Source organism: Elaeis guineensis, chromosome 2, assembly GCF_000442705.2.
Source record: "Elaeis guineensis isolate ETL-2024a chromosome 2, EG11, whole genome shotgun sequence".
Taxonomy (NCBI): Eukaryota; Viridiplantae; Streptophyta; class Magnoliopsida; order Arecales; family Arecaceae; genus Elaeis; species Elaeis guineensis.
In genome coordinates, this window is record NC_025994.2 from 94,087,396 (window position 1) to 94,104,170 (window position 16,775).

A 16,775-nucleotide genomic window follows, 5' to 3' on the forward strand; every position below is an offset into this window, starting at 1 on the left:
TATATAAAACCCTCTTTATAATTCGTTTCTCCAAAAAGGCATCTTATTCTCTTCATTCTAGAAGAAAGTCTCTATTTCTCCTGCACAAGAAGTGAATGGATAGCAGCGGAAGTAAAATTTGAAGAACTATAAAAAAGAAATTTTGATTTCAAACATTTTAATAATTGATGAGATCAGCAGTTAATGAGATTAACTCCTTAAAGTCTCACACGCTTTTTTTTTTTGTTTTCGTTGTTGGAAATAGGAGAGACCAGAGCCAAGGCCTGAACTAGGCTCTCTGTCAGATCAAGCATACATTTGCAGAACCATAACTCTTATTGTGCGCAAGAGATTTGAGGGATCAGACCTCTTAGAATCGAATCCCGAGTTGTTGCTCAAGCAGACGAGAGTGTATTACCGAGCTTCACGCTCAGGAACAAATTTACACATGAATGTTATGTGTCACACACACTAGCTCTCACTATGCTCTAATGGTTGCTACTGCACATTCCTTTTGGAAGCCCTGGACACATCAGCATACACCAACCCAAGTCTACTCGGAGAGCTTACCTAGTTTTCAAATAATGAACCACTCATTTTTGGAATATCTGAATCAGTGCAGGCATTCCATGATCCCTACCAGGGACCTACCACATACTGCCACACCACCTTAGGTGACGAAAGCTCAATGATTAATCATGGAGTGCATAATGGTCTTTACTGGTCATCTAATGCTTTTTAGAGGACATTAATTGCTTAGGCCTCCTAATGAAATCAGCAAGCATCTTCTACTTAAACATCAAACAGAAATCAGAAAAAACACACTTTAGCATTATATTCTGCAATACTAGCAGATTGTTTACTTTTGCAGTTTATTGTATGCTATGGCCATTAGATCATAGCATAATCCTAATAGATAGTTTATTTTTACAATTTATGTCTTGTATTCTGCAAACATGATCGATATCAACGTGAATATTCTCAAGCAATCAGGTTACAACCTTATCTGGTAGCCCACATATAAAATATATGTCAACAAGAAATTCAACTCCAGATGAGTTTAATTGAACCTTACAACTATACAAGAGATGTCATCTGAGCTCTTCCGGGCAACAGCTGCCTCTGTCAGATGTTTGGCTGCCGCCTGAGCATCCTTTATATCTTTGATCGCATCCACTGCCTCCTGGTTGGACATCACCTGGACCAAAATAAGCTTCATGAAGCTAACCTCATTGTTATCACTTGAACTTCGGTAAGTTTTTTAAATCGGACTCCATTATTTTAACGACAGGTGATGCCTGTCGTATGGGGACAGGACAGACCATACCTCGGTTGGAGGCTCACCATTGAAATATGGGAGTTCAAGTCTAATGGTAGAATGCTAAGTCTAGTGACGCAAGAATCTTTCTTAGATCAGCAGAATTGAGTTTACCTTCCATAAACCATCGCTTGCAAGGATTAGCATCTCTGTGCCATCATCTATCATCTCTTCCCCCACATCTGGCTCGGAACTGAGATGTACTTTCAAGCTGCGGTCTCCAAAGGCTCTGGCCACGGCCAGCTGCCCATCCACACGTGGTACATCTCCTGAATCAACCAGATAATGCAATTTAAACTATCATTTGCACCTAAACAATATTCAATTGGTACAACTTTATAATCAAGTATTTGAATTTTCTTATTTTAGGCCGTGAATGATCGCATCTGTTGATCCAGGATATCATATGAGCTACTGCTGGGAGGTTGTGATAACACAATAAGACCCATCACTGGGACAAGAACATAAATACATACCTATAGCAGGCCATAATCCTTGATATATGAATCACAAAATCTGTAAACCAGGTATACCAGCACACGGCCATATATAAAGTCCAATTCTCTCATATATATCCACACCAGGCCATAATCCACCAAATACGAAAGTGATATCATAGATTTTAAGTGAATGGACAGGTCGACCATATAAAGAGGCCTTGTCTCTATCTGCACCAAGTGCACTGTGCATATTGTGTGTTTCAAGGGTTCCATGTATAACAAGACTACAGATTCATAGTAAATTAAAATCATCAAGCTGAGCATCAAATGGATCAATCAGGGACCAGAAGCACATGTGAAGGACTGAATGATACTTTCTTTTGTCATCGATGCTCTGCCCAAAACCCAAAATACCATAGAACAAAGAGATGTGTGAGTTGACAGAGACAGATGCACAAAGATTTTTGGAAGCAATAATAAGATTGCCATAGGGAGATGAACACAAAAGAAAAAAGAAAAAAAAGAGGCACAAAAGAGCAAAAATGACATCCTGACATGCCAATGAGACAAAGTCCTATCAGAAAATCCATATCAGATTTAGATTGCTCAAAAAAGTAACTTGAGGTGTTGCTTAAGGGTTTATGTAGATACAAGATACTGAAAGGTATCTATGATCAAGCATTTATACTTCTTTTTAGGAAAAAAAAAAGGCAAATTGGCTTTTTTTTGCCTTGATCGAATAGTCATTTTAATAACTGTGCAACAATGGGAAGGAAAAAGAGGAACATGACATAGCAATCTGTCCACTACTTGCTACATGTGACAAATTTACCAGATTATGGGTCTGTTGGAAGCAATGAATGTTGTCTCAAAATTGTCTACTCAAAGCAGCTTTGAAGGCTTTATTGGTTTAGAATGAAGTTTGACAACAGGGTACCATTTCATAAGGGCCAATAAGAGTCATCCAAAGGTAGAGAGCATGGTTTGCCGAACTGGTATCCAGGCCCGCACCAGCCAACAACTAGCACAATACAATACAAGCTCGTACCATGCCATTTCAGGATGAACCTTTTTTTTTTTTAGCTGATTTCAATCGGCAAGCCATTTGCCGACTTCTTTTGCTAACTTAGAGCTAGAGTTGGCAAATGGTTTTCCAACTTTACATGAAGTCGGCAAGTGGTGAAGACTTCAGTTCCAAATTGGCCAAAAAAAAAGAAAATACAGGGCATTCTCTGTTTCGAAATGAAACAAAGGAACCCTGCTAACGAGCTGAGAGGGCTTCTGAGTCCTCCCTCTCCCCCACCCCCTTCCTCCCTCCTCCCTCCCTTCCTCTTTTCTGCTCTCTCCTTCTCCCTCTGTTTTGTATTGATGTGCCGAACCATGCCAGTAACCAACCGGTCCAGTTCGGTATGCCACGAACTGGATGATTTGGCAGAATTCAACAAACCATGGTGGAAAGTATGATGGTAAGCCAATCTTGTACCCAGCAGTTACAAATTATTGTAATCATATAATGTGCCAATACTAATTCCTAGAATTATAATGTACTAAAATCAAACTTATCGAGGAATAGTCCAAATATACATCCTCATAATAAGCCACAGATTCACAAATGCTTCAGGGTGCAATTTACCTTGAGCTCTCTACAATACAGTCCATTTCCCTGACATAGATGATTCAACACTTGGTCCATAATTAAACTAATAAAATTGAACAACTTAACGATGGAACACTTTTAGTACATATCGAAAAATAAATATGACTGTGTGCATCTGTTTATTATGCAAGTACCAAAATCTAACATGTTACAGTGTATCCATCATTAATTGGTGTCCATTAATTAAACTGCTGCACAAATCAACTGACTACTTTGAAGCTGCAAGAAGTTCAAAAAGATGCATGCAAGTCCTTGCATGTTGCAGATGTTATTAGATAAAAGGCCAATATTTTCTTACTCACAAAGAAATTGGTAGGACACAAAATCAACAATCCAAGAATGATGATAGAGAATTATTAAGCAATGTACTCAAGCTGCTTATTATTGTCTGTGATAGAGAACTATTAATAATTTAATATACATAACTATCTAGTACATACAAAAAATTTTGGACGAGATTTAGATTGCAATCCCATTTCTGTGTTCATTCCTTTCAAGCTGCTTAAGCAAGCATGCTCTAATAATTCAGATAGGTGAAATAGCAGAGGATGTAAGTCACAGATGGGAAGTGAGAATATAAAATTTGGAAAACAGAAGCTGGATTTTTTTCATGGAAGGTACCATTGGGTAATGTTTCTTTTTTAATTCTGACTAATACAACAAGCCTTGTCCCATTAATCTAGGGTTGGCTTTATGCATCCCATTTCATCTAGGTTCCTAACCAGACTAGGTGTTTCAAAATTGAAAGCATTATAAATCCCTTCACAGCACATCCACCTTTATTTCCGGATATGGAATGAAGATGATCGAGGTAGCTGAGACGTCAAAGATGTAATAGGAAGCATCTGCATAAATAATATCATTTCCTGTATAACTTTTTCAATCGGTTGTATCAAGCAAAGTAAAATAATATATAATCTAATTGTGATTGAACTAAGATTGCTTTCAATAAAATGTCCTTGAGATGGGAGGAAACTGAAACATTAGGCAGTCTGTGTGAGAGGGATTCTTGTTTAATCTTCCTTTCATCCTTCTCAACTGTACGAATATGTTTCTCTGATTCCATCATCCACTAGCTCTGTTCCAATGATCCCTTATCTTTTCTTAATTAGAGGCTCTCGGTCCATTTTTTGTTTTTAAATATCTGTCAACCGGACATCCATCCTCCATAGCTTGATGTCAAATTCTTGATAATGCCAATGACCAGTAAGGAGCACTTACCTTCTTTTATTTTCGTGTCAGATCCCTGGAGAAGGTTAGTTGTGTTTAGCTATTTAACAGTCACCAAGTTTTCTGAGAGAAACGAAAGGCAGACCCAACTGTACAATAATTTTGAGCAAAAAGACCTGCCATCGTCGCAACTTGAATTGGAGATCTTCAGTTAGTGTGTTAAATTGACATGGTAATCATCTACACCATGACAGCGCATGACCACCTGCACTATAATTTTTTAGGTCCCAAAACTTGGGGATGCATCATCCAAGATTCGAATCAAGAACCCCTGGTTCCTAACCAGATGGGTATTACTAGGGCAAATTGCAGCTCATTTTAACAACATTATATATGGATATGTGCAAAATGGTTTGGGCTGAATTGTGAAATGGCATATCTAAGTTTGTTTAATAACACAGGTACTTCCATGGCTGGGCAGACTAATAGGATACAACATGAGATTGATACTCAGATAACATGATTGCTCACTACTGCTACAATGTTAACTTAACACTGTAGTAAAAATTTCATATATTATGTGATATCTCAATGTGTATCAGCAATTATATATAAAAAAGATTAAAGGCAGTTAGTTACCAGGAATATTTGACACAAAACCACCCTTGCCCTCGATATCTTGACGCTCCCTGTTTGGTTCATGATCAATGGAAAGTTGTTTAGCAACAGCATTCTTGCAAATCACTGCTCGTGAATCTCCAACATTGGCTACCACAAGCTTCACACCATCTATCAATATAGCCGTAACTGCAGTAGAACCCCCTCTTCCCAGCTCAACTGCTTTCTCCAATATTTTACTGTCAGTTATTTTATATGCTTTCCTAATGGCACCTTCTGTGTCACTCCAAAATTCAGGCTGCAGCAACACGAAACATTTGAAACATTAAACAACCTACAATTTCGTGTTGGAGCTGTGAAAAATTGCCAAGAGGATGATCAAGATACATTAAGAAAATAATTCTAGTTCAACATATAATGTGCATGGTTTGATGGAAAGAACAGAGAACTACAGTCAGTGCACTCCACCTCTCTCAAGATGTTTTCAAATAGATGAGAGCGCAGGTAATTTGGAACATCATGGCCCAAGTGACCATCAAAAATAGCAAACAGACCCAACTCATGATCACCCACTTTTTTGAATTCTGCCACTAGATAGTCCTCCATTGGATGACTTGATTTCCCCTTCACCAAGTGATATCCATGTCTGATATCCTTGCCTGATATCTTGCTCTTGCCTTTTCCGGTTTCTGATGTTGATGAACCAAACCCAGCCTTAACCTGAAAGAATAATGTAAAACTCTAAGAAAATCATATTTTTCATCCTTAAGAGAATTTAAGGATCAAAACTCCTAACATATTAGAAAATAACATATGAGCATAGCTACAATAGCAGAGAAATATAACTGCTCCAAGTAAGATTTTACACATTACTGTAATTTGATTAAACAAGCTGTAAACTTGCAATAAATGTGGAATTTCAGCATGAATGACACTTGTAAGCAATAATTAGCATGGAACAGAACAGGGAACAGTTAGTCAAGACCACAACAACAGAAAATAGGAAAATATATAGGTACAAGTAAAGAAATATAGTAATGTACGAGAATTGCTGAAAAAGAGCATGATGTTGCAACCTGCAAACTCGTAAATGGACTTTTCTTGTTTTGGAGTATGAAGCAAAGTAGTTACAATTTTCAGTTATACACAAACAGATCTCAAGGAGAAAGCCCATCCCAAGGACCTTGTAGAACCATCCGAAGCAATATACTTATGGCACTGAGGTCACGAGTACAGCATTTGGGAATTACAACACCCTGATGTGTTATCTACCAACCACCAATGGTTATGCTGATGCTATAACTGAATCTTCTGGATGACACCTAAATTTCGCAAGACAACCAATAAATTGTCTGGAGATTCAGTTCAAGACTGTCCCATATCAGCTTGCGTCAAGGCATGCTGGACAAGAATGTTGTGTTGTAAGTATAACTTATGACACCATTCTTTATTATTTAATGAGAACAGGTCCAAACCCACCTAAACTATTTGCTTTAAGTAGGAATAGTCGAAGTGCAACTATTTATCCTTCCACAACAATTTTGCCACTTTCACCTACAAACATCAGCTCCTCTACACAATCATACATGAAATGTGTTTCACTTTCATTCTTTTCCAAGACACATAAGGTATGTAGGGTTTGGTAAGTCAAGATATAACAATAGTTCGATAGGCTACGATAGGTCCACCTCTTTAGAACTTAGGAAACATGGTACCACAGAAGATGCACAACATATGAGAATAAGGAACTGCATTTTCCTTGTACAATTTCCAGCATGGTTAGCCAAACTGAATCGGTTGGTTACTGGCATGGTTCAAACCCCCCTTCAATTTGGAATATAAATGGCCCAATCACCCCTTCTTCGCTTTGTTCGCTCCCTTCGCCATGTCAAAATCCTAAACAAAGGCCCTCCGTTCCTGGCCGGTTCGATGCTGCGGCCGTACGACCCATGTATGTCACTCTCTCCCCTCTGTCTCTCTCTTGCGGGATCCGAGCCACCTCTCTCTCTCCCCACCTCGCTCTCCCTCTCCTTCCCTCCCTTCCTCTTTCAACACCCCTCTCTCTCTCTCTCGATCATGCTGTAAGTTGGTTATTCTCTTCATTATCTCAATGAAGTTGGTGAGGTTCCCTCTTCCCTTTTATGGAAAATGTTTAAATTTATAGGATCTTAAGCGCCATAATCCTTCTGGCTCGTAGTAGGCAATCTATAACTTTTATGGCTTCGGCGATTCATATATGCTAGGTATGTTCTCATGACAGCAAGCATACCATGGTCGCAGAAAAAGCATGGATGCAATATGCCTTTGTTTCCCCATCGTCAACGGATGAGTTCCCCTGGCAACCTTTTTTTTTTAGGGATAAGGAAGGAAGCCAATCGCTTCCCCTTCCCCCAATCTATTAGGTAAAACAAAGAATGATTACAGCGAAAAGAAATAGAAGAAGAGGGGAGTGGTTACTAGGAAAGTACAATGGAGATCATGGAATTAGAGAAGAGGACCTAAAATATGTCAGGATATGTTTGTGGCTTTCCAGATCTTTAGTTGAGCATACATGGCCCCAAAGTTTGAAGGTGCGAACGGGTCTGGAAAGGACATCTTTAATGGAAGACCTTTTCCTGAACGCTGTTCAATGTCCGACATGCTTCTCATAATCTAAGAAAGGCAACAACCCCAAAACCTTAACCTATTTAAAATCTATCAAAAGAAAGATAGCCCCATTTTTATATCAAAAAAGTCAAAAAATTTCTCCAAATCATTCCGATACGAGAAAAATGGATGCTAAAAGATATATAAATCTGGATGAGCAAATAAGCACTTTAATCATTGTCGTTAAAAGTGTCAGTAGAAGTACGAATGAAGGGGTAATGATGATTTATCATCGTACCTTCATCTTGTGCAAGATCTCTCTTCCCGTCATTATAATTTGTGTGATTCCTCCCGCTGCTACTGCTATTCAAGGTAAAGAATCAATCAAACGCTGAGAATTTTGCTCGCACAAATTATACCCAAAGGAGGCAGGCAAGAAGAGAAGTCTTGTATTGCTGAAGAAGAAGGGCTCCGTGTGGATGATTGAAGGAGATCCGGCTGTGGTATTCTGAGGGCTCGGTGACCGCTTTTTGTGATACAGACACCTTGCTTGCTTTGACATTTTATTTTTATCTTTATCGTTATTATATTTATTATTATTGGTAGTTATTATTATTGGTGCGTTTTGAATGTTTGATCGGGTCTACGGTGTGCCGAGGACCTGTCCACGTCACCGACTCGGCGGGCTGACGGCACGGCATCGTTAAAGTCATGGCCAGAAATTAATCCAAGTAATAGGACAGGGTCAGTTGACTCCAGTCTACCAAGATCTTAAGCCAATACTCATCCAGGACCAGGTGTCCATCTACATCAACTTCGAATGCATCGTCCCCGATGAGTTTGGTGATTTCTTTTTTGGTTTATTGTCGGGCAAAAGCGGAAGAGAGAGCAAGAGTTCTGTTAGAATATTATTATTAAACTTTTTTTACCAAAAAAAAAAGATATTATTGAACCTAATTTACAAACCCCATATGAGTATATACTTAATAACCCAAACGGTAAGAAACAACAACAGGATATCTGAACGGAACATGACCATGAAAACAGCATGGCCGCAGCGGGCTACGAATAAATCCCACTAATAGGACAAGGTCAGTTCACTCCGGTCTTCCAAGATCTTAATCCAATACACTTCCAGGTCCAGGCATCCATCTACGTTAACTTGGAATGCATCGTCCCCGATGGATGGCCGCGATGAGGTTGGTGATTTTTTTTTTTTTTTTTTTGGGTACATTGTCGGGCAAAAGCAGAAGAGAGAACAGAAGTACTGTTAGAACATTATTGAACCTTTTTTACCCAAAAAAACATATTATTGAACCTAATTTACAAACCCCATTAAATTAATACCCCAAACAGTAAGAAACAACAAGAAGATTTCTGAACAGAACATAACCATGAAAACAGCATGGCGGCAGCTGGGTAGATTAGCTTTGGTGATCATAGTAGCATGCTCTTGCATGCGGCACCCATCTGTAAAATAAGCATATAGGTCAAAAACCTGCACATCAACTCATACTTAGAGATTACTTGTTATGATGTGCTATTGAGAACTTTTTTAACGATCCTCTTTTGTAACCGCAGTTTTAGCCCTGTTATCCTCCATACTTTTTGCGCTTCTATAGATTCAGCAACTTGGATCTTTCAAAATGTTGAATAAATATATAAATAATAAATCCATAAATGCCTATCCCCCACATCTTTGAAAATCAAAATAATTCATATTTATAATCCACGTTCTTCCATAAATTCTAAGACGAAGCAACTGCTGCAAAATTTGGGCTCCAGTTCACATGGTTACTGCCCCGTCAGATTATCTCATTTTTCCGCAACATTAACAACAATCATTAGTTGTGCTTAACTTTTATTTTTAACTTAACAAACTACTTCTATCCAGCATTTTCCTTCTACCGTTTTCCTGTTTTTCTGCTGTTACAAAATCAAAGAAAGAAAACGAGTATCGTGCCGAATTTGACTTTCTTCCTCTTTTACAAAGAAAAGATTCTAGGTACGCGGTGTGTGCAACAAATTAGACTGGTTCAAGCAATCTTGAACAAATGTTACAAGCAATCATCTCATATGAGAGGCATATGATCTTTCCCCTCTCTGATTCACACGCAGCTCTGGTGACTTTGGCTTTGTTGTTTCCTTTGTTGACCTGCCAAAAAGGAAAAACATTACAGTGTTGAACCATTATGTGATCATTATAAACAGTAAAAAGAGAGTAAATTTCACGTAAACAAGACTGCTCACTTTTGTGGAAGGAATGGGTTGTCAAACTTTGGAAGTGGCCTTGCATGGGGCACCATTGTCCTCCTCAACTGTTTCACTGCCTTCTCTTCTTCAATCTATGAAGGTTGTGACCATTTTTTGATAAGAAACATCAACATCATAAACCTAGCACCAACCAAAAACATCAACATTGATAATTTCAAAAATCTTACCATTTTCGTAGTTTCAGACTCCTCTCTCATTCTCTTATACATCATTTCTTTCTCCTTTATCTGTATCAAGAGTAAGATAAAATATTGAGATTAAGATAAGCATGGTACGTGATGATTGAACGATGTTGTAAAGCCCTTGAGCATCATTAATGTGCTAGGCAATACCTAGAAAATAAACGGAAATGGATGAAAGGGATACATTAATATATATATATATATAGAGAGAGAGAGAGAGAGAGAGAGAGAGAATCCAGAACTAACAAGTTATATAAAACCGTTCCATAAATCTTGCATACCTTTTTATCAAACTCTGATCTCTGCACAGACCTATGATCTGAATGGAATACAAACTCCTGGACTTCAGTAAGAGGCTTCCTCTCTCTTTCTGGTAGTGGAACAGGATCACTGTCACCAACGTTACAAACAAGACTTCAGTATTTCTTTCCATATGAAAACTGAAGATGGAAATATTAATATTTATACAAAAAAAATATGGATACTTACTCTCTCATGATCCGTTGTGCTTTAAATATTCTCCTTTGTGCCTCTTCCTTTTGCATCTGTTCCTTCTCTGCCAGCTTCCTCTGCATCTCCTCTTCATGCCTAACTAAGCTCTCCAATTGAAAAGCCTCAGGCTTTGTACACTGCTTAGGCTCTGGTTTCGAAGGTATCTAAACGTACAAGAAAGAAAAATAAATAAATGAAAAAAAGAATAAGATACTGTAAACAACTTGTTGCAATTCATCAGACAGAATGTTCTCTACCACTGGATAATCTGTAGTGTACGGATATGGGTTAGCCTTGGGAATCCTAGCCCTCTCCTCTTCCAACTGTTTATGAAAAATCTGTGTGGCAAACTGCCTCTCTTTTTCAAATCCTCGCTCCTAAAAGAATTGCAAAACAACAGCAGGATCAGCCATTATATGAATTTAAAATGAATATACAAAGACTAAAAATAATGCACGATCCACTGCACCTCTGTTTTAAGATGAAAAGGATTTGGTTTTGTGATTGTAGGAGCTTCTTTTCTGTCAGGGTGAGAAGATTCGGAGTGCAGTGAGAGCTGAAAGAAAGAGTTGTAGTCAATTAGAAAAAAGAAAACAAAAATTCTTCTACATATAGCAATTGTAACTAGAGAAAAATGATGTCCTACCTTGTCAAAGAGCTCCGCCATAGTTGCTGAATGACCAAACCTATCATTTGTTGCAAAATGGAATTCTTGAGGAGTTGTTATTTGGTGCTTTGCATGGGAAAACAAGCCAATATCTCCTCTGCTCTCAAGTATCTGCATGATTTTTTTTTTTTCAGATACTAGTCAATGAACAACTTATTGATAAATACGAATGAATATAGAACAGCAATTATAAAGACCTTTTTATTAAGTGGCCGGGCCTTGAACTTTGGAATCTTTTCAAGTTCCTCCAGCTCTAATTCCTCTGAACTTTTGACTCTGTAACAAAGGTAAAGTTTCAAGAATATGCATGAGATGTTACATGACTGAAGTTTCCAAGTAACAGAAAATCAAAATTAAATAATATACAAAGTGTCAAAAGGAAAATAATGCATACTTTGGAGGTCGCGCTCGTAGTGACGTTTCAAGAAGGGGTGGCCTTGGTTCAGCAAGTTTCAATTGTATGCTCCGATTCTGTCACATAAAAACGTTATTTTTCTGTAAGTAGGAAAACCTAACGGCTACACAATCATGACTGAAAGCAATAGTTCCCACCTCGGTGGAAGCATTTATTGAGGAGACTGTTGATGATGTTTCAGCATGTTGATTCGCCCTCTCCATTGTCTTCAAATGGAATTCCTGTGCAAAACAAAAGAGAAAGTATTAGCGTGCTAAGACAACTGGTTTTTAGCAGCCAATGGACCATAAGCAAAATAGTCACCTGAAACTCGGGTGGTTGTGGAACAGTTCTGGGCAATGCAGGGAGTGAAGGGGCTTCTAGAATCTGTCAAGTGAATAAGAAAAATGTAAGAATAATCTTCAGAAGCTCTAATAGCAAACGAATGAATAGAAATAATGAAAAAGCTGACCTTCTTGTTTACAGGCCGAGCTTTGAACTTAGGAATCTTTGCCAACATCTCTTCCTCTAGTTCTGCAGAGCTCTTCACCCTTACTGCACGAACTCGGTGTGCTGTCTCAAATGCTGGCTCCTTTGGCCTTGTCAAGGTAAGTTTAGTCCTCCTTTGTATCATTGAAGCTGTATCACCCTGAACACTCAAGCATATCAATTATTAAGCTTCCAATGAAATATTAGCAACTGAACCATGTAATCATCAGGACCGTCTCAAATAGCAGTTAATTTCATATTATAGATGGAATTTAAAGCATCAAAGATATGTTAATTCCAATGCCAAAAGACTCAGATAGGTTCGCACAATAGCAACCATGGAATATAATTAAAATTGAACCGCCCACCCCCCCAACCCCACACCCCACACCCCCCCCCCAACACACACACACAAATAAAGGATAAAAATGGGCCCTGGAAGTTTGTGTACATTTTCACTCGGTAATAGTTCTTAAGGACAAAAAATAAATAAAACACCAAGGGATGACCCGTGCAAGATTTCCTAAGGTCCATCATCAGCCAGAGGGACCTTCATTTGTCGGCAGTAACTACTATATGCAAATGGCAATAGTAGAAAAACAATTTGGTTTCACCCATAATTACTGCCCAACAATCCATACAAAACTGTCAGTTAATCGAGGAAATTTCCAAAATTCATAAGAGATGGAGTTGGTGAACCTTTCAGTGAGGTCCACAATTTACGGGCCTGTCAAATGTTTCAGCCAATTGCAACTAGAGCAATGCCTAAGTGATAGCAATAAACCTAACTTGATATAACATTTTCAATTGTGACTACTTGCAAATTATATCTAACATATTTTGAAGATATGAAACAGCAAGATGGAATGCTAGAATAAGTTTGTCATTTTTCAACCAACAATGCAGAAAAACAATGAGGTAGAACTAGTTATTAAATGAAGAAAAGAGATGAAGTATGAAGTTATCTCTTGTACGCAGATTGTATTAATCTCAAATGACAAAAACAAAATGCTAGAAAACATGACCCAAAAAAAGGAGAAAAGAAAAAAAATCAACTGAGATCAGCAAAGTTTGAAATGCCAAAACAAATAAAGTATGCACTTACCAATATGCAATCAGATTATGCTGACGGAGACAGATTGCAAGGAGGGGGTAAATTAAGCAAGTTAGGTTACTTGAAATGAAGTAGCCCTACAAACTCATTATACGTAAAACAAATTAATAAAAAAAGATGATGCAAAGTCTGTAACTGACATGTGAAAGTGATCTATTCTGAGAGAGATCTAAGTCTCTAGTCCTTGACTGGAACTTTTTAACCAACTCTGCTGTAGACATGAATGGCGTTACTTCCTGTTTCAAAAAATAAATGTCTGTGAGTTTAAAGTTCAAACTAGTACTGCATCATCAGACCGTGCTTACTGATTGATGTGCTACATGGTTACATCAGCATACCTTCCGTAGTGATGAGTCTTCATGACACACTTTAGAACCATATGAAAATATGTCAGTGCCACTAGTTAAACCTGGTCTTGACTTGTGGGGCAACACTCTGGTTTTGACATTGAGTATCTGATAATCACAGCATTAAAACAAAGTTTTCATCAACAACAAAGTAAAAAACATCAAGTTTCAAAGTTGAATAGGAAAGGTAGCCTAACTACCTGTCTGGATCTTCCATCATCCAACTTTTGCCTCTTTATGGCTTGATTTTCTTGAGCAATATCAGTAGCCATAGCATTCTTCATGGCAACACCACCAGGACACCTACTTAATAGAAAAGGCCAAACTATAGAACCTCCCAAACAAAAATCTTTTAAACATGATATATATGCATACTGAACACTCACTTAATTACACTTTTTGGTTTGGTGCATTTTGAAGATGGGACAGAAGGTGACTTGGTTTTCGGCTTTGCAGCAGATGGCTGTTTGATCAAACTTGCTATTTTTTTGGCCGTCAAATTCTTTGTACTGGTGGGTGCTGATCCCTTTACAGAAACCATCTGTACTTTTGGAGTGCAAGCTTCGACAGTAACTTGATTCTTTACACTGGCCAGTGCTATTCTTTTTGTGGGAACCTTCTGTGCTTTTGGCGTGGAAGCTTCAATAGCGATAAGCAAAATTGAAAACTTAAATTAGTATAGAAATATCACAAGTAGTTGTGGAGAAAGATGTGAAAACTGAAGACTATCTAATAGCTATAGTTATTTCTACCTCCGACTCTTTCCTGATTTGACGAAGGAGGAAGAGGGAACTCAAAAGAAGAGTTTTCTTCCTTGTTCAAATTTGCTGCAGGAGCAGAGGAGGCAGAGCCGTCATCACCAATGGGCAAACTGTAACCAGTAAATACAATAGTAAAATTATAGACTGGTTTGGAATTTTGAGTTGCGAGAAGTAATACATTGCAGAAGGCTTAGAAATAAGAACCTATTCTCTTGTTGAGGAAGACCGCCATTTTCAGTAGGCTTAACCTCAGAATTCTGAAAGCCATAGTAGTCATTTAGAATTTGAAATAAGAATGTAACGTTTAACCTCTTTAAAAGCAAACTTCCAACTTACAAGCTCCAAGGAATTCTTTCCGTCCTTTATTTCTTGCTGTTGGCTTGCTTTAACTCCTGTGGTGACATCTAGCTCCTGCTCGTGTCTGGACAGATTAAAAGAAGAGCAATTGTGGATTAAGAAAGAATAGATCAAGAGTAACAAAGATAGAGAGGAGGACAGAGAGAGAGAGAGAGAGCTTGTCTATTAACATCAAATAATGATACCTTAAAGAATAAAGGTAAACTAGCCTACCTGATAGTGTTGTCTGCCAATATCATTGGATTGTCTCTTTGATTACCAACTTCTGCTGGCGCTGGATCCTAGCATTCAGTTAAATAAGGATAGAGAAACATGATTTGAGACGTCTGACTTAATACAGTTAATCAAAAAGAGGGAAAATGAATCACCTTCTGCACTTGATCTACATTCCCAAAGTCGCAGAGAGTCTCAATTTTAATGGATCTGCCTTCTTTGATTTTCGGCATGAAAGCTAAGCCAATACAAAGAAACACAATTAAGCCCTAAATACCAATTCGAAGCAGAAACCAGCAATAAGAAGACCGGAATCTGAAGAACGGCCTCCCAAAGCGAACCTATTAAACAAAACAAAAATCTTGATGCCCTAGATCTCTTACAATAACAAAGACACCTTCCCCATTGATCAAAACCACAAAACCCGGGACCGCCATGACCCCGATCAATAATTACGGATTCTTCCAAAAGGGCTTGGGGAGTTACGGTGAATGAAGATTCTCTTTTTCTCAGCATTAGAGATACAAATCAAAGAAAAGAAGGGAAGAAATCAGCAAGAAACGTACGAGAGGGAGCGTAGCTGAGGGAGGTCTCGAACCAGCACTCGGCCCTTCCGATGTCCTCCTCGGTCTCCTCGTTCATGAAATCAAAGAACCGGGGCGCACAGAACTCATAGGCCTCGTCTATCTGAAGGACATCCACGCCGCCCCCCGCTCCTCCGTTCGGATCGCTCGCCATGGGGATCCTTCCTTCTTCCTCCTAAATCTCGGTGGAACCAGAAGTTTAGGATTAACGCGCGGAGACGTGGGGTTTTGGCGAAGAGAGAAGGAAAGAGTGGCAAGAAGTAGTGGGGACGATCGGGGAACAGGGAGACGGAGAGAGAGGAGTGACGCGCTTTCTCGGTTTTTTTTTCCTGGGGGCCTATATTTGGGAGGAGGATCGGCAAGGGTGAACGTTATAATTCCAACGGTCGGAAAATTTGAAAAGGCGGACGAGGCCTTAAATTGGGTTGCCGTGGGGATGGACGGGTTTAACGGCTATATTCGTGTGGGGCCATTTCCGATGACTCTCGCACGTGCCACCAGCCTCCAGGCTCCGACCCCCGTTGGGATCAAGCACGAGCCTGAGGAATCAGAGCCAATATCACGACGCCCACTTTGGAGTCCACTTTTTCTTCTTGGTCTGAAATATAAGCATGCATGAAGAATTTTTATTTTTTTTCTTCTGAGAAAGGGGAGGGTAAAGCCCATCCGCTGATATTATTAGGATTATAAAATTGAGGTTAGTATACGAAGGTAAAAGTACTTCAGCTACAAACATAACAAAACCATGGGAGGAGTATTTGTACTATAGCAATGCGTTGAAGACTCCACCTCAAAGATTGCAAGTGTTGTAGAAATTATGGATTTCATTCCTTGGGATTGCTATTAAATATTCAGTTGTTCCATTCATTCCATTACACCCAAGAAGTAGTCAATACCAAGGTGATCCACCCTCGCCCGCGATCTTCAGAGTTGCACCATTGAGGGAAGCAGAGGGTCAATAGAGGAGGAAGTGTAAAAGATGCTGATTTTATGATTACTTGCAACCCAGGCTTGTTTAGTTAAATGAACTCGGATTGTATCTTTTGCACCAAAGAAGGATTCGCCTTCCTTCACGCTTTCACATCCATGCAGGTGAATGAACAATGAGATCTGCGCAGTGGGTGATCCAATGG

The 16,775-nt window shown here is 38.9% G+C and overlaps 2 protein-coding genes across 3 annotated transcripts; both read right to left on the reverse strand.

Annotated features, from left to right (window-relative positions):
* Nucleotides 1-785: 785 nt before the first annotated feature.
* On the reverse strand, nucleotides 786-8,319 carry LOC105050776 (probable protein phosphatase 2C 62). Of its 2 annotated transcripts, none has more exons than XM_010930936.4 (5): nucleotides 8,067-8,319; nucleotides 5,756-5,902; nucleotides 5,204-5,480; nucleotides 1,412-1,566; nucleotides 786-1,177 (listed from the first exon to the last, which is right to left on the reverse strand). In XM_010930936.4, exons 1-5 carry the CDS (start codon nucleotides 8,097-8,099, stop codon nucleotides 1,040-1,042), a joined length of 750 nt encoding a protein of 249 aa, XP_010929238.1. In that variant the 5' UTR covers nucleotides 8,100-8,319; the 3' UTR covers nucleotides 786-1,039. The 2 variants fall into 2 exon arrangements, with proteins under 2 accessions (XP_010929238.1, XP_010929230.1); XM_010930928.4 differs by having other exon boundaries at nucleotides 5,651-5,902.
* A 677-nt stretch (nucleotides 8,320-8,996) lies between these two features.
* Nucleotides 8,997-15,943, reverse strand: LOC105050790 (protein TPX2). Its single transcript, XM_010930947.4, has 23 exons — nucleotides 15,625-15,943; nucleotides 15,214-15,296; nucleotides 15,059-15,126; nucleotides 14,825-14,909; nucleotides 14,693-14,745; nucleotides 14,480-14,598; nucleotides 14,114-14,366; nucleotides 13,928-14,030; nucleotides 13,719-13,835; nucleotides 13,521-13,616; nucleotides 12,250-12,426; nucleotides 12,102-12,164; nucleotides 11,936-12,019; nucleotides 11,778-11,854; nucleotides 11,581-11,659; nucleotides 11,363-11,494; nucleotides 11,186-11,272; nucleotides 10,974-11,093; nucleotides 10,714-10,880; nucleotides 10,506-10,614; nucleotides 10,210-10,269; nucleotides 10,019-10,113; nucleotides 8,997-9,923 (listed from the first exon to the last, which is right to left on the reverse strand). Exons 1-23 carry the CDS (start codon nucleotides 15,794-15,796, stop codon nucleotides 9,836-9,838), a joined length of 2,487 nt encoding a protein of 828 aa, XP_010929249.1. The 5' UTR covers nucleotides 15,797-15,943; the 3' UTR covers nucleotides 8,997-9,835.
* Nucleotides 15,944-16,775: the final 832 nt, after the last annotated feature.